General features: G+C 35.0%; 1 protein-coding gene across 10 annotated transcripts in view; it reads left to right on the forward strand.

The window, feature by feature from the left end:
- ANK3 (ankyrin 3) overlaps positions 1 to 16,446 on the forward strand; it is a 685,538-nt gene that overhangs the window by 647,384 nt on the left and 21,708 nt on the right. For 4 of the 10 annotated variants that reach the window (XM_061181653.1, XM_061181663.1, XM_061181671.1 and 1 more), the window contains 6 exons: positions 600 to 674; positions 4,108 to 4,239; positions 5,151 to 5,294; positions 7,953 to 8,261; positions 8,541 to 8,631; positions 11,108 to 11,486. In XM_061181653.1, the coding sequence (XP_061037636.1) occupies positions 600 to 674; positions 4,108 to 4,239; positions 5,151 to 5,294; positions 7,953 to 8,261; positions 8,541 to 8,631; positions 11,108 to 11,486 (1,130 nt within the window). Of the gene's footprint in view, positions 1 to 599; positions 675 to 4,107; positions 4,240 to 5,150; positions 5,295 to 7,952; positions 8,632 to 11,107; positions 11,487 to 16,446 lie in introns of all 10 variants that reach the window. The other 6 variants (XM_061181623.1, XM_061181629.1, XM_061181637.1 and 3 more) reach the window with 2 other exon arrangements.

Here is a 16,446-nt window from a genome sequence, read left to right on the forward strand (position 1 = left end):
CTCTTTGCTCACGTCCTGGAGAACGAGCATAGTTTGTAAACACTTTCCAACTTGTAGACCCTAGTGCATGAACCGTTGTGATTGCCTGTGGAGTGACTTGACCGTAGTTTCTCATTCTGTCATTGTCATCTGTACGTGCTGTCTATATACTCTTCTTTCTTCCTTTTAACCCAACGACACTGTAGACAGCTAGGGAAGCATGCTGAAGATATCGGTGTCATTCAAGATGAGCAACTTTTTTTTTTTTCTTCAGTGTGCTAATGGATATGATTCTGTCAGAGTAAAAAGCACAGATGTTGAAATGCCATCGTGGTGTTTTCAGCAACACGACACTTCTGTACCTACTGTAAAGTAGCTAGCTTGTCAGCATGTTGAATTCCATTACATTGAGCATCCGTGTAGTCTGACATTTGGCCTGATGCCGGTGAAAATCAAGTGAGTCATGTGAAAAGAGAAGTGTTCATGTAGGTGATTAGGACACATTTCAGTGTACAGTGTTAGCAGTAGTCTCTCTGTAAAATCTGAATACTGCTAAAAGCAATTTTCCAGTATCGTGTCTTTCTTGATGATTATTTTAATTAAGAAATTGTAAATCGTAGGTCCACAGAGTCCATGTGAACGGACAGATATCAGGATGGCAATAGTAGCCGATCACCTGGGACTTAGTTGGACAGGTAAGTGTGTATACACCTGAACGAAACAAATAGTTTCTTAATTTGTCTTTTTCACAAGCAGTTTATTATTAAAAAAAAAAAGCAATGAGTAAAAAACATTTTTATCACTCTTAATTCTATCTACCCAGAGTGAATTATAGATAATACCTCGTATACTGTGTTTTTCAAAGCTTTTCTATGCATATGCCCTAAAGAATAGAAATTTAAATCTTATTTTACCTTAAATTTAAGCACTTTCTTCACAATGCCATTTCTGGTAATATGGGCTAAGCTTTTACCTAATAGCAAATTTATTTTGTGGCATATAGGAAAACGTAGCTAAGGCCTATGGTTTTTAAATAATCCAAAAATTTTAACTATGGTTTATGCCCTTAGATCAGCTCTCTTAGGCAATAGTTCAACTAATCCATGCCTAGGTTTCACAAATCTTAATCATTCATGAGTCATTGTCACAATTTTTATGATATACACATATTATTTGCATGCCTATTGACCTGATACTTTTAAGTGAACTCACTTTTCTGCTCAAAGATTTATTTAAAAGGAAATCTTATGTCACTTTGATAATGGAAAACAAGGATCATATTCAATAACTATATAAACAAGAAAACAAAGGATGACAGTTAAGCTTAAATTTTGAATTAAAATTAAAAAAATAGGATACAGGTGAATGAATTTATTCAATTTACAAAAATAGTGGAGCTCTGTGAAATGAATGAAACTTTTTATAATCAGTGTGTAGAAGAGGAATTTTTGGCTTGATTTCACTTCATTAAAGATGAAGATAAGGCTCTGTGTCAACTGGACAATACTGCTTTGTAGTTTTGATGTTAACTGGGCCCCCCAAATCCTACTTCACATGAATCAGAGAAATTTTAAGTTTTATAGGTTGAGTGTATTCTTTTTTAACGCACAGCCAAAAAACAACAGTTAAATATAAATAAATGTTAATTATTGTCCTATTTAAAGTCATCTTGCATACTATCAGCGACATACATTCTCTACTCAGGGAAACAATTATCTAGGCTATCAAAATGGAGAACATGAAACTAGATCATGGCACAAAAGGTCATGTCCATTTACTTCCTTCGAATGCCCTGAATCCCAGGCCTCCCCCCCCCCCCCCCCCCCCCCCCCCCCGCCTCCACATATTAAGGCCTCCTCTCTCCTTCCGCCCAGCCCTGCCCTCAGGCACACTGCTACTGACCTGGCCTAGTGGAGCTCTGAAGAGACAGGGGGTCTGAGTAATCCTTTGCAGACTGTTGAGAGTTAACAGTAATTCATTATGTATAAATATTTTCAAACATAAAATTAATAATAGTATTATATTTTAACAGTGGACACTGTAATCTGAAAATATCCTGGAGCTAATGTTGATTTTGTGGTATTATTTACCCATAACTATTAGATTATTTTCTTTAAGTAAAACCAGTCCTTAGTTTGTCAGAGTAAACTCTTGGAGAATATGTGACATAAGAATAGCGAGACAAAGTCATAAAACTGTAAAATTCTTAGTGACAATGTGTCTTTGCTCTTCACTGAGTCTCTAGACAAAGGATATGGTTTCGTCATGAGGGCAGTAAGGATTACCGCCCTTAAAACACAAAGAGGGGGCTTCCCTGGTGGCGCAGTGGTTAAGAATCTGCCTGCTAATGCAGGGGACACGGGTTCGAGCCCTGGTCTGGGAAGATCCCACATGCCGCGGAGCAACTGGGCCCGTGAGCCACAATTACTGAGCCTGCGCGTCTGGAGCCTGTGCTCCGCAACAAGAGAGGCTGTGACAGTGAGAGGCCCGCGCACCGCGATGAAGAGTGGCCCCCGCTTGCCACAACTAGAGAAAGCCCTCGCACAGAAACGAAGACCCAACACAGCCAAAAATAAATAAATAAAAATAAATTTTTTTCAAAACCCAACACAAAGAGATAAGGCACTTAAAAAAAATTAACTTTTCTAATTCGAATTACTATGTGCTCAATGAAGATTATTAGGAAAATTAGCATTTAGAAGAACAAAATTTAAATCTATCCCTCAGGACCACTGTTAACAAGCAACTTAATGTACTTTGGGTTTTTTTTTTAATAAAAAGCTTTTAAAATGTTGTTATATACACAATGTAATTTTCTGCTTTTTTATTTACTTTCTGATCTTGGTTTTAATGGACAAATAACATCCAATAGCCATACTTTACAATGGTGTTTTGCTGTTGGTCACAATGCACTAGTGAGTCATGAAATCAATTCATGCTTTGCTTTTAAAAGGAAAAGAAAATGTCTGTCTATCACATATATTAAGGTTGTTTTGCTCCATGAAGACGTGGTTTCATTTATATAAGCGCCATGATATACAATGTATTTCTAACTGTGGGCTGTGATCAGTTTGCCAGCCACTGCATTACATTAATTAACTCCTCTCCTTTTGTTCAACACATGCTTTGTTTTCAATTTTTCAGTAGTACAAGCCTACAGTGAGCATTCATGTATGTAAATAATTGTGTACAACCCTGTGTACTGTCACCATAGATTTCTAGGAGTGAAATCAGTTGGTCAAAGGATACAGACTTTTTTGAGCCTCTGAATACATTTTGCCAAACTGCTGGAAATGGTTCTTAAGCAGGATAGAATCGTCCAATTCCTTTTCCATGGATATTTTTTCCCATTTCTTACTTTTTATAATCATTTAAGGTAATAAACACCTGACACATCTTTTTTAAATGTACAAAAAATATACAGTGAAAAGTAAGTCTCCTTCCCATCTTTGACTCCCAAGTTTAACTCTCCCAAGGCAACTACTCATATCATATGTATCCTTCCAAAGACACACTCTGCATTTACAAGATTGAGTGTATGGTTATATACACTTAGCTGGACAGAAAGCTTATCTCCCTTTTAGTTTTTACACAAGTGACAGCATATCATAGACAATGATCTGGCTTGGAGTCATCATTTAACCTCCCAAGTGGCATTGATGAAACTTGAAGGCATATAGAATAGAGTATTATGTGAGTAAAAGATCTACTTCATGAAGGTTGCCGAGAGAAAACCCTATGGCTCCTCTTGTGGCATGTTTATGAATTGTATATCCCTACCTATCTTGTATGCAGTTTGCTCAAATTGCAGACAATAATTTGGCTGAGTTAAAAGAATCTAGCAGCATCCTCTTTGAACAGAGCAAGAATCTTTATAAAATAATCTCCAAAGGGAATCTGATTATAACCAAGGAATTATCTTAGGAGAGATAAGTCACAGCCTGTATATTATCAGTATTTTCCTGTGAAATCAAGTATATAAAGATTAATGCCCAAGGCTGTACTTGGGTTTTACTATAAAATCCTTTCCTTTTTTTGGGGGCGGGGGGCAGTTGAGCATTACTTTTATGAAATATATGTGATAAAAGTACAATATGAAATCTTAGTAACTCCTTTTCTTTTCTACAGAACTGGCAAGGGAACTGAATTTTTCAGTGGATGAAATCAATCAAATACGTGTGGAAAATCCAAATTCTTTAATTTCTCAAAGCTTCATGTTATTAAAAAAATGGGTTACCAGAGACGGAAAAAATGCTACAAGTATGCTGAAATTATATTACTTTAACTTGCAAAATTGCATATGTCTAATATTTCAGATAAGCCTACTGTTAATAAAATCACAGTGATCATAAAGTAATGGCAAGTCTTTTGAAGTTATACTTGTTTAATTTTGTGCTAATATTCTAAACTTCTGTCTTTAGGAAGCTTTTTAGGAAGCAAGTAGTAGGGTTTTTTTTGCATTTTGTCTATATTTGCATTTTTTGCATTTCTCTCTGTGACCATCAAAAATGAAAACATAATTCTAGCTGTTCAATCATGGGGCGGTAGTGGGAAACAATGTGAAGTTACTGCTATGGCCAGAAATGGATGTGCAGGGAGGTAAGAGAGAAAAGGATAGGATCAAATCATTTTATCCAGCCCGGTCTGTGATGGCAGAGAACTCCCCAGTATTCTTGGGTTTTGTGTGGTTTAGGTGGCGGTAGGGGAGTGGTGCTATACTGTGACAAATGCCAACCCATAACGATGTGGAATCGGTTACTGGGGGTTTGCCTGGGTCAGCCTGACCTTAGTAAGTCATTAATGCTAAGCATCAAATATAAGGGTGACCTATTTTGACAGTCTAACAGGAGAGGAATGTGTTTATTAGATCCCCTTATAACTAACAGGAGTCTAGCTGTTTTGAGGCCTATCTGCTCTGCGCCTTACAGAGATGAAACGAATGTTGCTGTCATCACACACAGCTTCACAAAATGATTCTTAAGACCCTAACATATCTTCCCTGAAGCAGCGAGCTTTCTGAGCCCTCTGGATAGTGAATATTGCAGAGGTGCAGTGAGGAGGGACTAAGACGCTAGGAGGGTCAAGAGAGCCATGCCTTTGCGTGGATATTGTGATGACTTAGAAGAAAATAATTTAATTGGGTTTTCAACCTTTTTTTCCTCCTCTTTCAGCTGATGCCTTAACTGCGGTCTTGACAAAAATTAATCGAATAGATATAGTGACTCTGCTAGAAGGACCAATATTTGATTATGGAAATATTTCAGGCACCAGAAGTTTTGCAGATGAGAACAATGTCTTCCATGACCCTGTGGATGGTAACTGAATTTACTGTTCATATTTACTTAATCATTTGATAAAATTTGAAAGTGCAGTAGGACAAGGCAGTCACGTAAAACCAACTAAATTATGATTTGCTTGACTTAATTTCTCATTTTCACGGCATATTCTCTGCCAGAGTCTGCAAACAAACACTCTGATAGAACAAACTTGATAAATGTCTCTGTTATATAAAATACAAATAATGAAGTATAAAGGCATAAGTTAACTGAAAGAGTTGGTATCTCAAATATTTTACATGACCAAATGGAAGAAAATTTAATATCTAGAGATATTAAATTATCTATGTTGCTTTTGTCATTTTTATATTAACCTAAAAAACTAGGGAACTCTTTTATTCCTATTTAGGTAAAACCAAATTGTGGGCTATTATACAAATTGTTAAGTAAAATGGTTAATTACTGTTTTGAGAACAAGTATTTAAGCATGTACTGAAAGAGACGAATGTATCACTCAAACAGGTGTTTTAGTTATTTAGCATTATTTTAACTTCATATGCTGCCATTTTTTGTTTGGAAAAACACTACTTGACCCATCGTATATAAAAGGTAGCATAATTTCTAATTCAATGAGCATAGATGTCGCTAATAACATAATAATTCCTCTTTTACATTAGCTTAATTTATATGATAATATTGTCATTTTTCCTTCATTATGTAAATTGGGGCTTTTTTCAACAAAGTATTAAGAAAAGTATGACAAATATCTTACTATGTTTTTCAAGATGTTCATCTTCCTTCATAAATGGAAATTTATTCCTATAATGAATTTTGAGTAAAAAAATGTTGACGCTATGGAGGCAAGAAGAGGAGCTAGGGATATTTTTCTACTATTTCAATTTTTTTAAAATATGGTGATTTTTTTTCCATTTTTAAACAGCAAAGTTAGACCACCAATAATCAATAACTTATAATTCTGCATATGTGACAAAACATCTCAAATTCTTAGAAAGTTTCTGCTTACTAAAGTCAACAGAAAATTTAAAGTGTACCTTGTTATCCCCATAACATAAACATGTGGATAATAATGTCAAAAGTGGTTTCTTTTTAAGCTTATAAATACCACAGAACCTGGAAAAAAGCTCTCTTCAAGGCCTTGTCTTATATGTGAGACCATATATTGATGACCAAACTCTCTGTGCACAAGATAAAGATAGACCAGTGTTATATCAAATTTTGGGTTTTTGCCAAGTTTATAGAATATTTTAATATTCTTTAGTGGGAAACTTTTTTAAGAAAAGTAGTTTTAACAAACAAGATCATCAGAAAGCAATGGAAGTATTCAATGGAATTGAAAGTTTCATTTAACATTTTAAAATCAGAGTTATCATTAAATAAATCCACAAGGGCTTTTTGTTGCTACATCTTAATATTTTATATTCCCTATTTTTAAAATTCTTAGGGAAATTTATGTTTATGAAGTAAATTTTACTTGTGCAGATTATAAACCTCATGTAGTCTTAGACAAATATTCAACATTCTGGTTTATGGGTGACCATAACAGAAAAATGTTCACTTACCTATAGTAATTTGAATTTACAACCAAAGCTAAGTTGGTATTTATCTTGGACTGATGGAAAAATTAGGCTTTAGTTTTGTAGACCAATAAGTCAGAAAGTGTGCCTGGTTGCCTTTTTGTTCCGGTCTCTCCTCTTGGTTGAACTTTTGTGAAACTTCCTTTCCTCACCATGACCAGAACCATTGTTGACTTTTCTCTCTGCTGAAGGAGAAAAATAACTCCCTTAGTCCACGCAGCAAAGTTTAAAACAAGGGAATTTCTCCCTCCTTCCCCTTTGTGTAGGCTGGTTAGTAGACCTCTGTGTTTCATAGCATTGTCATGAATATTCAGAGGGCTCTCTGTAAATGGTTTTCCTCCTGTCTCCGTTGTGTATCATTTTTTTTCTCTTTATTTGATTCGTGCTTCTGAGTGGAACCCTACCACCAAGTTCACCAAGACTTCCATACGTACACAACCCTTTCATCTCTGTCACATTATGACACCTGAAGAGTTTACATGGAGTCTTTTCTACTTTATCTGCTTTTTAAATCCTTTTCCTAACATCTTTTTAGATTTTTTTCCCAGTGCTACTGGTCTAAAATCTAATGGTCATTTCTTTCCAAAGATTAAATTCATTTTTCTTTGCTGTAAATTTCATGTGAAGTTAAGAATTAAGAGTTGGGTAGCATCACTCTTATGTACAGTTCTTAAAATAAGTTATAAGTAATTAATCATAAAAATTGGTTTCTTGTGGCTTGCTGTATTCAGTCCACCACAGTGTGGATTTTGCATGCCAAAAGTAGAAAGATATTAATTTGGCCATGCAATAAATGTATCTTACGTAATGACAGCTAACTTTATGTTGGATTAAACTTGTGTATTTAAGTTACTGTATTAAAATTACCAAAATCGATAAACAATTTATATCTTAATTAACTAGTATTCTATTTTATTGTAGTTTGCACTCGTTTTTTATTTCATTGTATTACATTTACTTGAACTACACCAATAAATTTATCAACATTATTCTGTAATTCATCACACATTTTCATACCTAATATAATTTAAGTCATTCCATGTGTTTTTGTTTGATGTGCTCTAATTCATTCCAGTCAGTCCAAATGTACTGTCTTCCATAGGTTATCCTTCCCTTCAAGTGGAACTGGAAACTCCCACAGGGTTGCACTACACACCACCCACCCCTTTCCAGCAAGATGATTATTTTAGTGATCTCTCTAGCATAGAATCTCCCCTTAGAACCCCCAGTAGACTGAGTGATGGGGTAGTGCCTTCCCAGGGAAACGTAGAGCATTCAGCAGATGGACCTCCAGTCGTAACTGCAGAAGACACGTACTTGGAAGAGAGCAGACTTGAAGACTCAATGCCTTTGACAGAAATACCTGAAGCACTGGATGTACATGAGAGCCAGTTGGAGAATGTATGTCTGAGTGAGTATCCTCAATACCTCGGAAGGATGGCTGGGGTCCCAAAAGATGTTAAACCAGCAGAGCCATTGGAACAGACTAGAAAAGTAGGAATGAGCTCTGAGCAGCAAGAGAAAGGAAAATCTGGTCCTGATGAGGAGATGACGGAAGAAAAACTCAAATCTCTATTTGAGGATATTCAACTTGAAGAAGGAGTAGAGTCTGAGGAGATGACAGAAGAAAAAGTACAGGCTATTCTTAAACGTGTTCAGCAAGCAGAACTGGAAATGTCTTCAATTACAGGTTGGCAGAATGAAACATCAAGTGGAAACCTAGAGTCCCCTGCTCAAGCTCGAAGAATAACTGGTGGGTTACTAGATCGACTGGATGACAGGTATGGCTCTGGGTCAGAAAAGGAAAGTGAAATGCAGGTTACATGTTAATAGTTTGTTTTCTTTATTTTTTGGCTGCGCCATGCAGCTTGTGGGATCTTAGTTCCCTGGCCAGGGATCGAACCTGGGCCCTTGGCAGTGAAAGCATGGAGTCCTAACCACTGGACCGCCAGGGAATTCCAGTAGTTTGTTTTAAATATATGCTTTTTAGCAATTACTGTTTTTCTAAATTACCATTCCAATTTCAGGATAATACATGCTTTAAAGGTTGGTTCATTCTGCTAATCTGGAGAGGGAAAGTTACATTGAACTCAAATATAATTCTTAAAACTACTGATAATTAGCTGAAGTAAAATGCAAAAAGTTATACACATGCTAAAGATTAATACATTTTCTTTACTTTAGAAGGCTACTCTTTTCTACTTTATTACCTGTTGTATTATTCTTTTCACATAGCCAGAAATTAATGCTCATTTAAAATAATGTAATAAATAGAATTCTAAGTCTTTTAGAAATATAAGCATTTCTATTGTTTCCTGACTTCAAATATAAATGTGATTATACAAAATTTTAAAATACAGATTTAAAAAATCAATACAATGCCATCATCTAGCAATAACCACCACTAAAATTTTGGTGAATTTCTTTTACATAGGTGTTTTTAAATGTCTTGTCACAGAAAAATGCAGAGAAGCAAAAAAGTCATCTACCCTTATCATACTAAGAAAAACAACTAACAAACACTTCATATATCCTTCCTTTTTTCTACATGAGTATTTTATATAATTTGCAATATGGCATATGTAATTCTTTACCCCCAAATAATATGTGCATGATAGAAATTTGTTTATAACCAAAATAATTCCCTAGTCATGAATCTGGTTCTTTTTACAGTGATCTTCCTCTAGAAGGGTAAGAGCTAGTGTCCTTCAGACACTGGTTCAAACCCCACCACCATTAGGTTTGCACTTTTCGACTTTAGATTAATTTCTAAGCTCTAAGAACGCCACTGTAATTGGCTTTAAAAATAAGAATACTACTACTTTCCTCATACAGGTTTATAGATTGAAAAAGAAAGCCTGTAGCATGCCTACCCAATGACTGGTACAAATAGTCTCTCAGTGATAGTTGGCATTATTTTATTTATGCACACATAAAATATATTTTACTTCAGTGGTAACTAGTGATAAACCTCAGTTCTTTTCATACAACTTATTTTATAACCATGTTTAATATTTTCATATTGCTGATAAGCTTCTTGCTCAATGAAAATTCCCAAAGAGGGAGGGACAACATTTGCAAAGAGGAGTTCACAAAACTCCTTTTGAAGAATGGGAGCATCAATGAATTCTATGTTCAGCCTACAGAATAGAGTATGGAGACAAGAAATAGTACTAATTTTGATGTCTAGGTTCAGATATAATCACATAATTCATAGTTGCATAACAGGAAATTAGATATAGCTAGGAGTTATAGTTATCGTACAGGGTCTTCACAGTATGCTGGGGCTGTTTGTCCTTAAACATCCAGAATAGGATGTGCTATTAATATTTTTTGATAAAGTTGTTTAATCAGAATTTGATTTATAAGAATACGCACATACATATACATAATATGTATATTGTACATAGAAAACATTGCACTAGTTTTATTGCCCTCGGAATTCTACAGGTAATAAGCAAAGGTGCTAATAAAAACAATATACAAACTATAAAATAAAGTAAAAGTCTATATTGAAACTAGTAAAAATTAGAAACCAATTTAAAAGAAAGTAATGGAAGAGAAAGATTTTTAAGAGTCAAAAGGAAAACAGTCCTCACAGGTAGTAGAAGCAGCAGGTGAGCATCCACACCCTTATATCACCAGAGAGAGTCAGCAGAGGTCAGGAGTGGAGAAAGATGAGAACCCAAGTAAGGTTCTCACGGTTCTTCCATGGTTGGAAAAGCATGACGGTAGGATTCACAATTGGAAACACATACAAAGACTGGAACATAGGGTTCTTGAGGATGCCAGAGCTCTCATCACAGGAATTCATTTTGTTCTCTGTCATCAGTTTTTTCACTGGCAATAGAAAAGCATCTTGAGATCTCCTCCTCTTTTAGATTGGTGGGTCTGGAACTCTGGGTATGTCCGTGAACCTCTCAGGATTACTTTTTAAAAGATACAGAATCCAAGGAGCTGTATAAGTACAATTAAACAAAACAAAACAAAAACAGTGACAGCATAGCCAGCCAGCTAGTTTGGGAGTTGGAGTGCAGAGGATGCCTGGAGCCTGTATATCATCTCCTCATCCCACACCCACACCCACACCCATAACAGGCCCTCACAGTTTGAAATCTGATGACCAGATTTTGCATGCTTTTCTACTGTATGTCTTTAAAAGTAGTTAAAAACACGGCTGTTGAAAATTTAGAGCTTCTGAAGCCCATTTGCAGCCATATGTTACCATTATAAATTTCCACATCTTCTCTATTGCAGCCCTGACCAGTGTAGAGATTCCATTGCCTCGTATCTCAAAGGGGAACCTGGAAAATTTGAAGCAAATGGAAGCCATGCAGAAGTCACTCCAGAAGCAAAGACAAAATCTTACTTTTCAGAATCCCAAAATGATATAGGGAAACAGAGTGCAAAGGAAACTCTGAAACCAAAAATACAAGGTTCTGGTCGTGTTGATGAACCAGCATCATCACTAGCGGCATATCAGAAAGCTCTAGAAGAAACCAGCAAGTTTGTCATAGAAGAGCCTAAACCCTGTGTGCCTGTCAGTATGAAAAAGATGAGTAGGACTACTCCTGCAGATGGCAAGCCAAGGCTTAACCTCCATGAAGAAGAAGGATCCAATGGGTCTGAGCAAAAGGTACGTCATCTAGTTTTCCACCGTGCTGTCATTTAAGCTGAAAGTACTGACGCTTCAATTCTTTTGATAATCTTGTAGCACTGGGCCCAGTGTTCGTTACTACTTCCAAATTATCAATGTGTGATTGAAAATTGTAATACTAATAATGGGGGTAAAGAAAGTAATGAGTAAAATATATGCTATTTGTCATCCCTTCTTTCATTGGGTAGAAAAAAGGAATAAACATCTTCTTAGCCATTTTTCAGGAGGGAAAAGAATACAGGGATGTTAAGTAAGTAGCTTAAGGTCCAGTTTTAATTTTGTCTGGGATTTAGGTTTCCTCACTCCCAACCTAGTCTTCTTTCTTGAGGATGGAGGATAATTATCCTGACCCTTTCTGGTGCTTTTGCACAATTTAAAGAGTCGCTAGCATTGACCCACCTAAGAGTTCTATCCTATAAGGTCTGTTGCCTGAAAGGGTGTTTTAAAAATTGAAGAAACACAGTTCCCAAGCCTAAAATGAGGTGGGTATACTACTGTTGGTTGATGGCATTTAGAAATGCAACATTAAAAGTATCATTTTAATTATTTTTATATCTAAGTTGATAATTAATATTTGTTTTTAATAATTTAAAAAACCTTACTGTCATATAATTATTCGCTTGTTTTTTGTACTTATATGTTTTTGTGCTACCATCTAATAGATTTCATTATTCTTTGAGGGTAAACATTTTTAGATATTAAAAAATTTTTAATTGAAATTATGATTCATAGATGGATATAAGAACATTAAGATCAGTTCTGTTTCCTATATATATATATATATTTTTTTTAAACATCTTTATTGGAGTATAATTGCTTTACAATGGTGTGTTACTTTCTGCTTTATAACAAAGTGAATCAGTTATACATATACATATGTTCCCATATCTCTTCCCTCTTGCATCTCCCTCCCTCCCACCCTCCCTATCCCACCCCTCTAGGTGGTCACAAAGCACCGAGCTGATCTCCCTGTGCTATGCGGCTGCTTCCCACTATGTTTCCTATATTTTTGACTGCTTTTTGCTCTCTCAATTTTTGTGTCTTTCCATGAACTATGCAGTAGAAATGGACTGAGAGTTATACATCTTTGGAATAGTAGTACTTGAAGTTTTCCCTAAAACATCTAGTTTACTTAAGATCTTCTACAGTGTTTTAGGTAGAAAAAAAAAAGAAACAAATCTTTTGTAAAATAATGAGCCCGTGATTAATTTGAGGTTTAGAAAAATTTAGTAAACTCCTAATCACTCAGGAGCTAATTATCAGCTTATTAACTAATCATATTCTTTCCTTTTCCCTCCTGCAGGCTATTTTTTTGATCACTTTACTGCTTGTTAGGAGGGAAAGTGAGAGCAAATAAAATTCTCAGGACTTTCTTTCATTTCCTTCCTGACAAGTGTTGTTTTGAGTATTGCTTTCTGCCTTTTAGTTAACTCTTAGCATGTTTAAGCAATATGACTTTGGATGGAATGTTCCCTTTTAAAATGAGCCTGCAAAATCTAGGAGCAGTAACATAGTGATGTTTTAACTATGAAAATGTATTGTGCAAAAACCTATTAAAAATTGATAGGGAAGTTCTGAAATATGTAAGTAAGCATTTCGACGGTATACATGTGCCTACATATTGCCCATTGGGGAACCATGGAGAAGGCATAAAGAGGATTTGAAAAAGAAAGTCTTAACCCCGAATGGAAATGCAGCTGAATTCATCAGTAATGGAAAATAATTACTGTTTGTTAGAAAATGGTTTCGAGATTTCTTATAAATGAGTTTGTGCCTTTAGCATTGGTCACTGGTCCTACTCCAATGCATAAAGGCTTCAGGAGCATAGTAATTCATAGTGAAGTTAAAGCTTCTGGAACATAAGAGTCTGACCTCACAAGAAATTCGAAGATGTCCAGGATGTATTTTTTGTGGCTAGACCATAGTACAATAGTAATCAACTAGGTCGTCGGATGTATGATCTCAGAAAACAGCCCCCTTTTTGTCCCCTGAAAAATCAGGTCAAAAGTCCGGGTGCGGCTCTTAAACGGATGACTGCCTGCTGTTACAAGGTAAAAATCCTGCTGCTTTCCACCTCTTTACATGCAGCAACCCATGGCAAGGAGTACTGAGAAAATTCCATTTGGTCTCCTAGTTACCCTCTGTGCCATTGCATAAAGAATTCTCTAAAAGGAATTCTGATCAAGATTCTACTACCATCTTCTCTCTACCCTTCACCTTAAGACTGGCAGAGACTCCATGGAGAAAATGGAAACAAACATTAGCCAAATGGCCACTTTTTCTTTATGTGAGGGGCTGGTCTCAGATGATTCTTGATAGGATTATAATTGACATCTAGGTTTGCTGTTAGTGTTTGCATTAACATATGTTCTTCTGCTTTTAAATGTTTCAAGTGAAAAACCTTTCCCCAGTCTAAGATTCTGGGTATGGATAATTCAGATTGAATTTTCTCTTCTGCCTCATCTTATCTATTAATTGCTAAATGCTGATTAGTAATTCTTTTGCAATATGAATTCGTCTTACCTTTTTCTGCTTTTCTGAGCCATCGTAGGGCCTCCTTTCACAATATTTAGGTCATTCTAAGTGTCCTGAATTTATGGTCCTTTTCTAAAAAAATTTTAAAGTAATGGGGAATTTAGTAGCCAGTATCTTTGCAAGGAGTGAGAAACTTGAAAACTATTTCCTTTTGATACCATATTATTCAGTAGGGTATTTTGTTCAGATGAAATTTCCTACAAAGTTAAGGTTGATATTACTATAACATTTAAAAATATTTGGTAAGTTTACCTTTGGTGAAAAATGGCCTACTTTATTTGACTAACATTTCATTAATAATTTTTGCTAACACTTATACCTCCTGTAACAATTTTACTTATTTTTTCCCTATTTTTACCAATTCTGCCATTGATTTTTCCAATGGATATTAACTACAATTTCTATCTCTAGGACTGTCAGATTTGGGGTAACTAGTACACTTAGAAAATAAAATACTAGAATTGTTTTCAGAATTCCACCACTAAAATTTAGAAATAAAATTATTCAGTGTATACTCTTGACCATGATATTTAAGTAGAAGCTGAAGATAATTTTCCCTTTGACTTATGAACTGTTTATCACTTGGTAGTTTTTCCTTATTCCTATCCTTATTGCCTAAAAAGTAATATTTTATGTAATTACTGTATTCTTATCTGTACTATATTCTTGTCTGTGCAATGTTGTTTCTATTCTAATTTCATATTAGTTCTTTAAAATAAGACCTCAGGCTTTCAAATATTTTACATTCCTTCATTCATTTGAATAAACTCCTACTGAGTTCCAATTATGTATTAGATATGAATTATGCTGATAAAAATCTCCTGGCAAATTATGCTGATATAAATTGTATACTTTTCGTAAAGTTCAAAATAGCTTTTGATAAAGTTGTCAAATCTGACCAAAATATCATAAAAATCAGAAATACTATGCCTCTTTTTGTAGATCAAGTGAAAGATGGCCTTTAACTGTAAGGTTATACATTCATGTCAAATGTATAATATTTATTTTTAAACTAGCTTTAAATCTATATTATTTCCCCAAACTAATAATTAGTAGCATGTATGTAGTTTCTGATGCCAAAGTCTCCATCATTGTTATTTTTAATAATTTACAATTTTATTATCTTGATCTTTACCTGCATATATATACTTATGCATTTACATATGCATTGCCTTTATATATATACACATAAGTATATATATGCATATACATATGCAGGTAAAGATCAAGGTAATTAAATATATATATTATTTACGTATACTTTATATATATTTATATACACATATATACATACACATACAGAGTAATTTCATTTAGAATTCTGCTCAAAACTTTCTTCCACTTAAATTTTTTTTAAGATTTCCGCAAATATACATCATGATTTTACTTAAGTGCAGGGAACCAGCAAGTAAAAAATTCTTTCTTGATTTCCCGTCTCAGAATGTCTTTTATTTTAAATGTGATGGTAAAATTCTACTAAAAATGCATTTACTCAGGACTTGAAAGGCAGTGACAGTGATTCAAGCTCAGAGGAAGAACGGAGAGTCACTACCCGAGTTATTCGCCGGCGTTTGATTATAAAGGTATCCCGAAGCCGGATCAGTATGGGGCAATGCTGTATTATTAGAACTTTTCTTGTGGTTTGGAAAATTCAGCATGCTTGGTAACTAAATGGCTCTGTATGTTTCTTTGCATATTTGAAAACTTATAAAAACAACCACCGAAAGGACAGACTCACGTTGCATGGTAGTGAGTATTCTGTCTAGGCTTGTGTTTGACATGTGGCAGTTGTAATTTTATCCGAGAATTCTTGGCATTTGTATACTGCTTTCCTTGGAAAAGTGTTCTATGTGTGAACAAAGATTCTACCTTGGTGAGAGAATAGTTCATATCAAATGAAATGTTCAACTGAAACCCCAGAGGCTATAATGAAGTATAAGGTAAGATAAAGATGAAAGAGAATGAAAGAATTAAAAGGCTCCCTTCTCAGCCTTAACAGTTTTTCAGTGAAAACAAGTTCTTCATTATCAATCAATGACTAAGAATTCAGTGTTATAGTCTGGCATGGATGTATATGACATAATGCAAACCAAGCAAAAACTTCTGAAATAGGTTTTTAACTTGACTGACCTACAAAAAATCAGGCTGTTTTTTTTTTAAGGCTGTATTTTTAAGTAGAGGAAGCAACTCTTACTGGAAGTGAAAAATGTAATTCTACCCTGTTACAGCACAGTTGAATACTATGAATAAATCTTGATTTCCCCCACAAAGGCCTTTTGAAGCACCGACCTTATGTATGGGAGGTCCTACAGACTGCTTCTCGCAGTCTGCTGCTTGTCTTCATTACTCTGCCTTGAGAGAGATCTTTCTTGATGTTAGAATAATTGAGTGCAGAGAACTAAGA

Source organism: Eubalaena glacialis, chromosome 1, assembly GCF_028564815.1.
Source record: "Eubalaena glacialis isolate mEubGla1 chromosome 1, mEubGla1.1.hap2.+ XY, whole genome shotgun sequence".
Lineage (NCBI taxonomy): Eukaryota > Metazoa > Chordata > Mammalia > Artiodactyla > Balaenidae > Eubalaena > Eubalaena glacialis.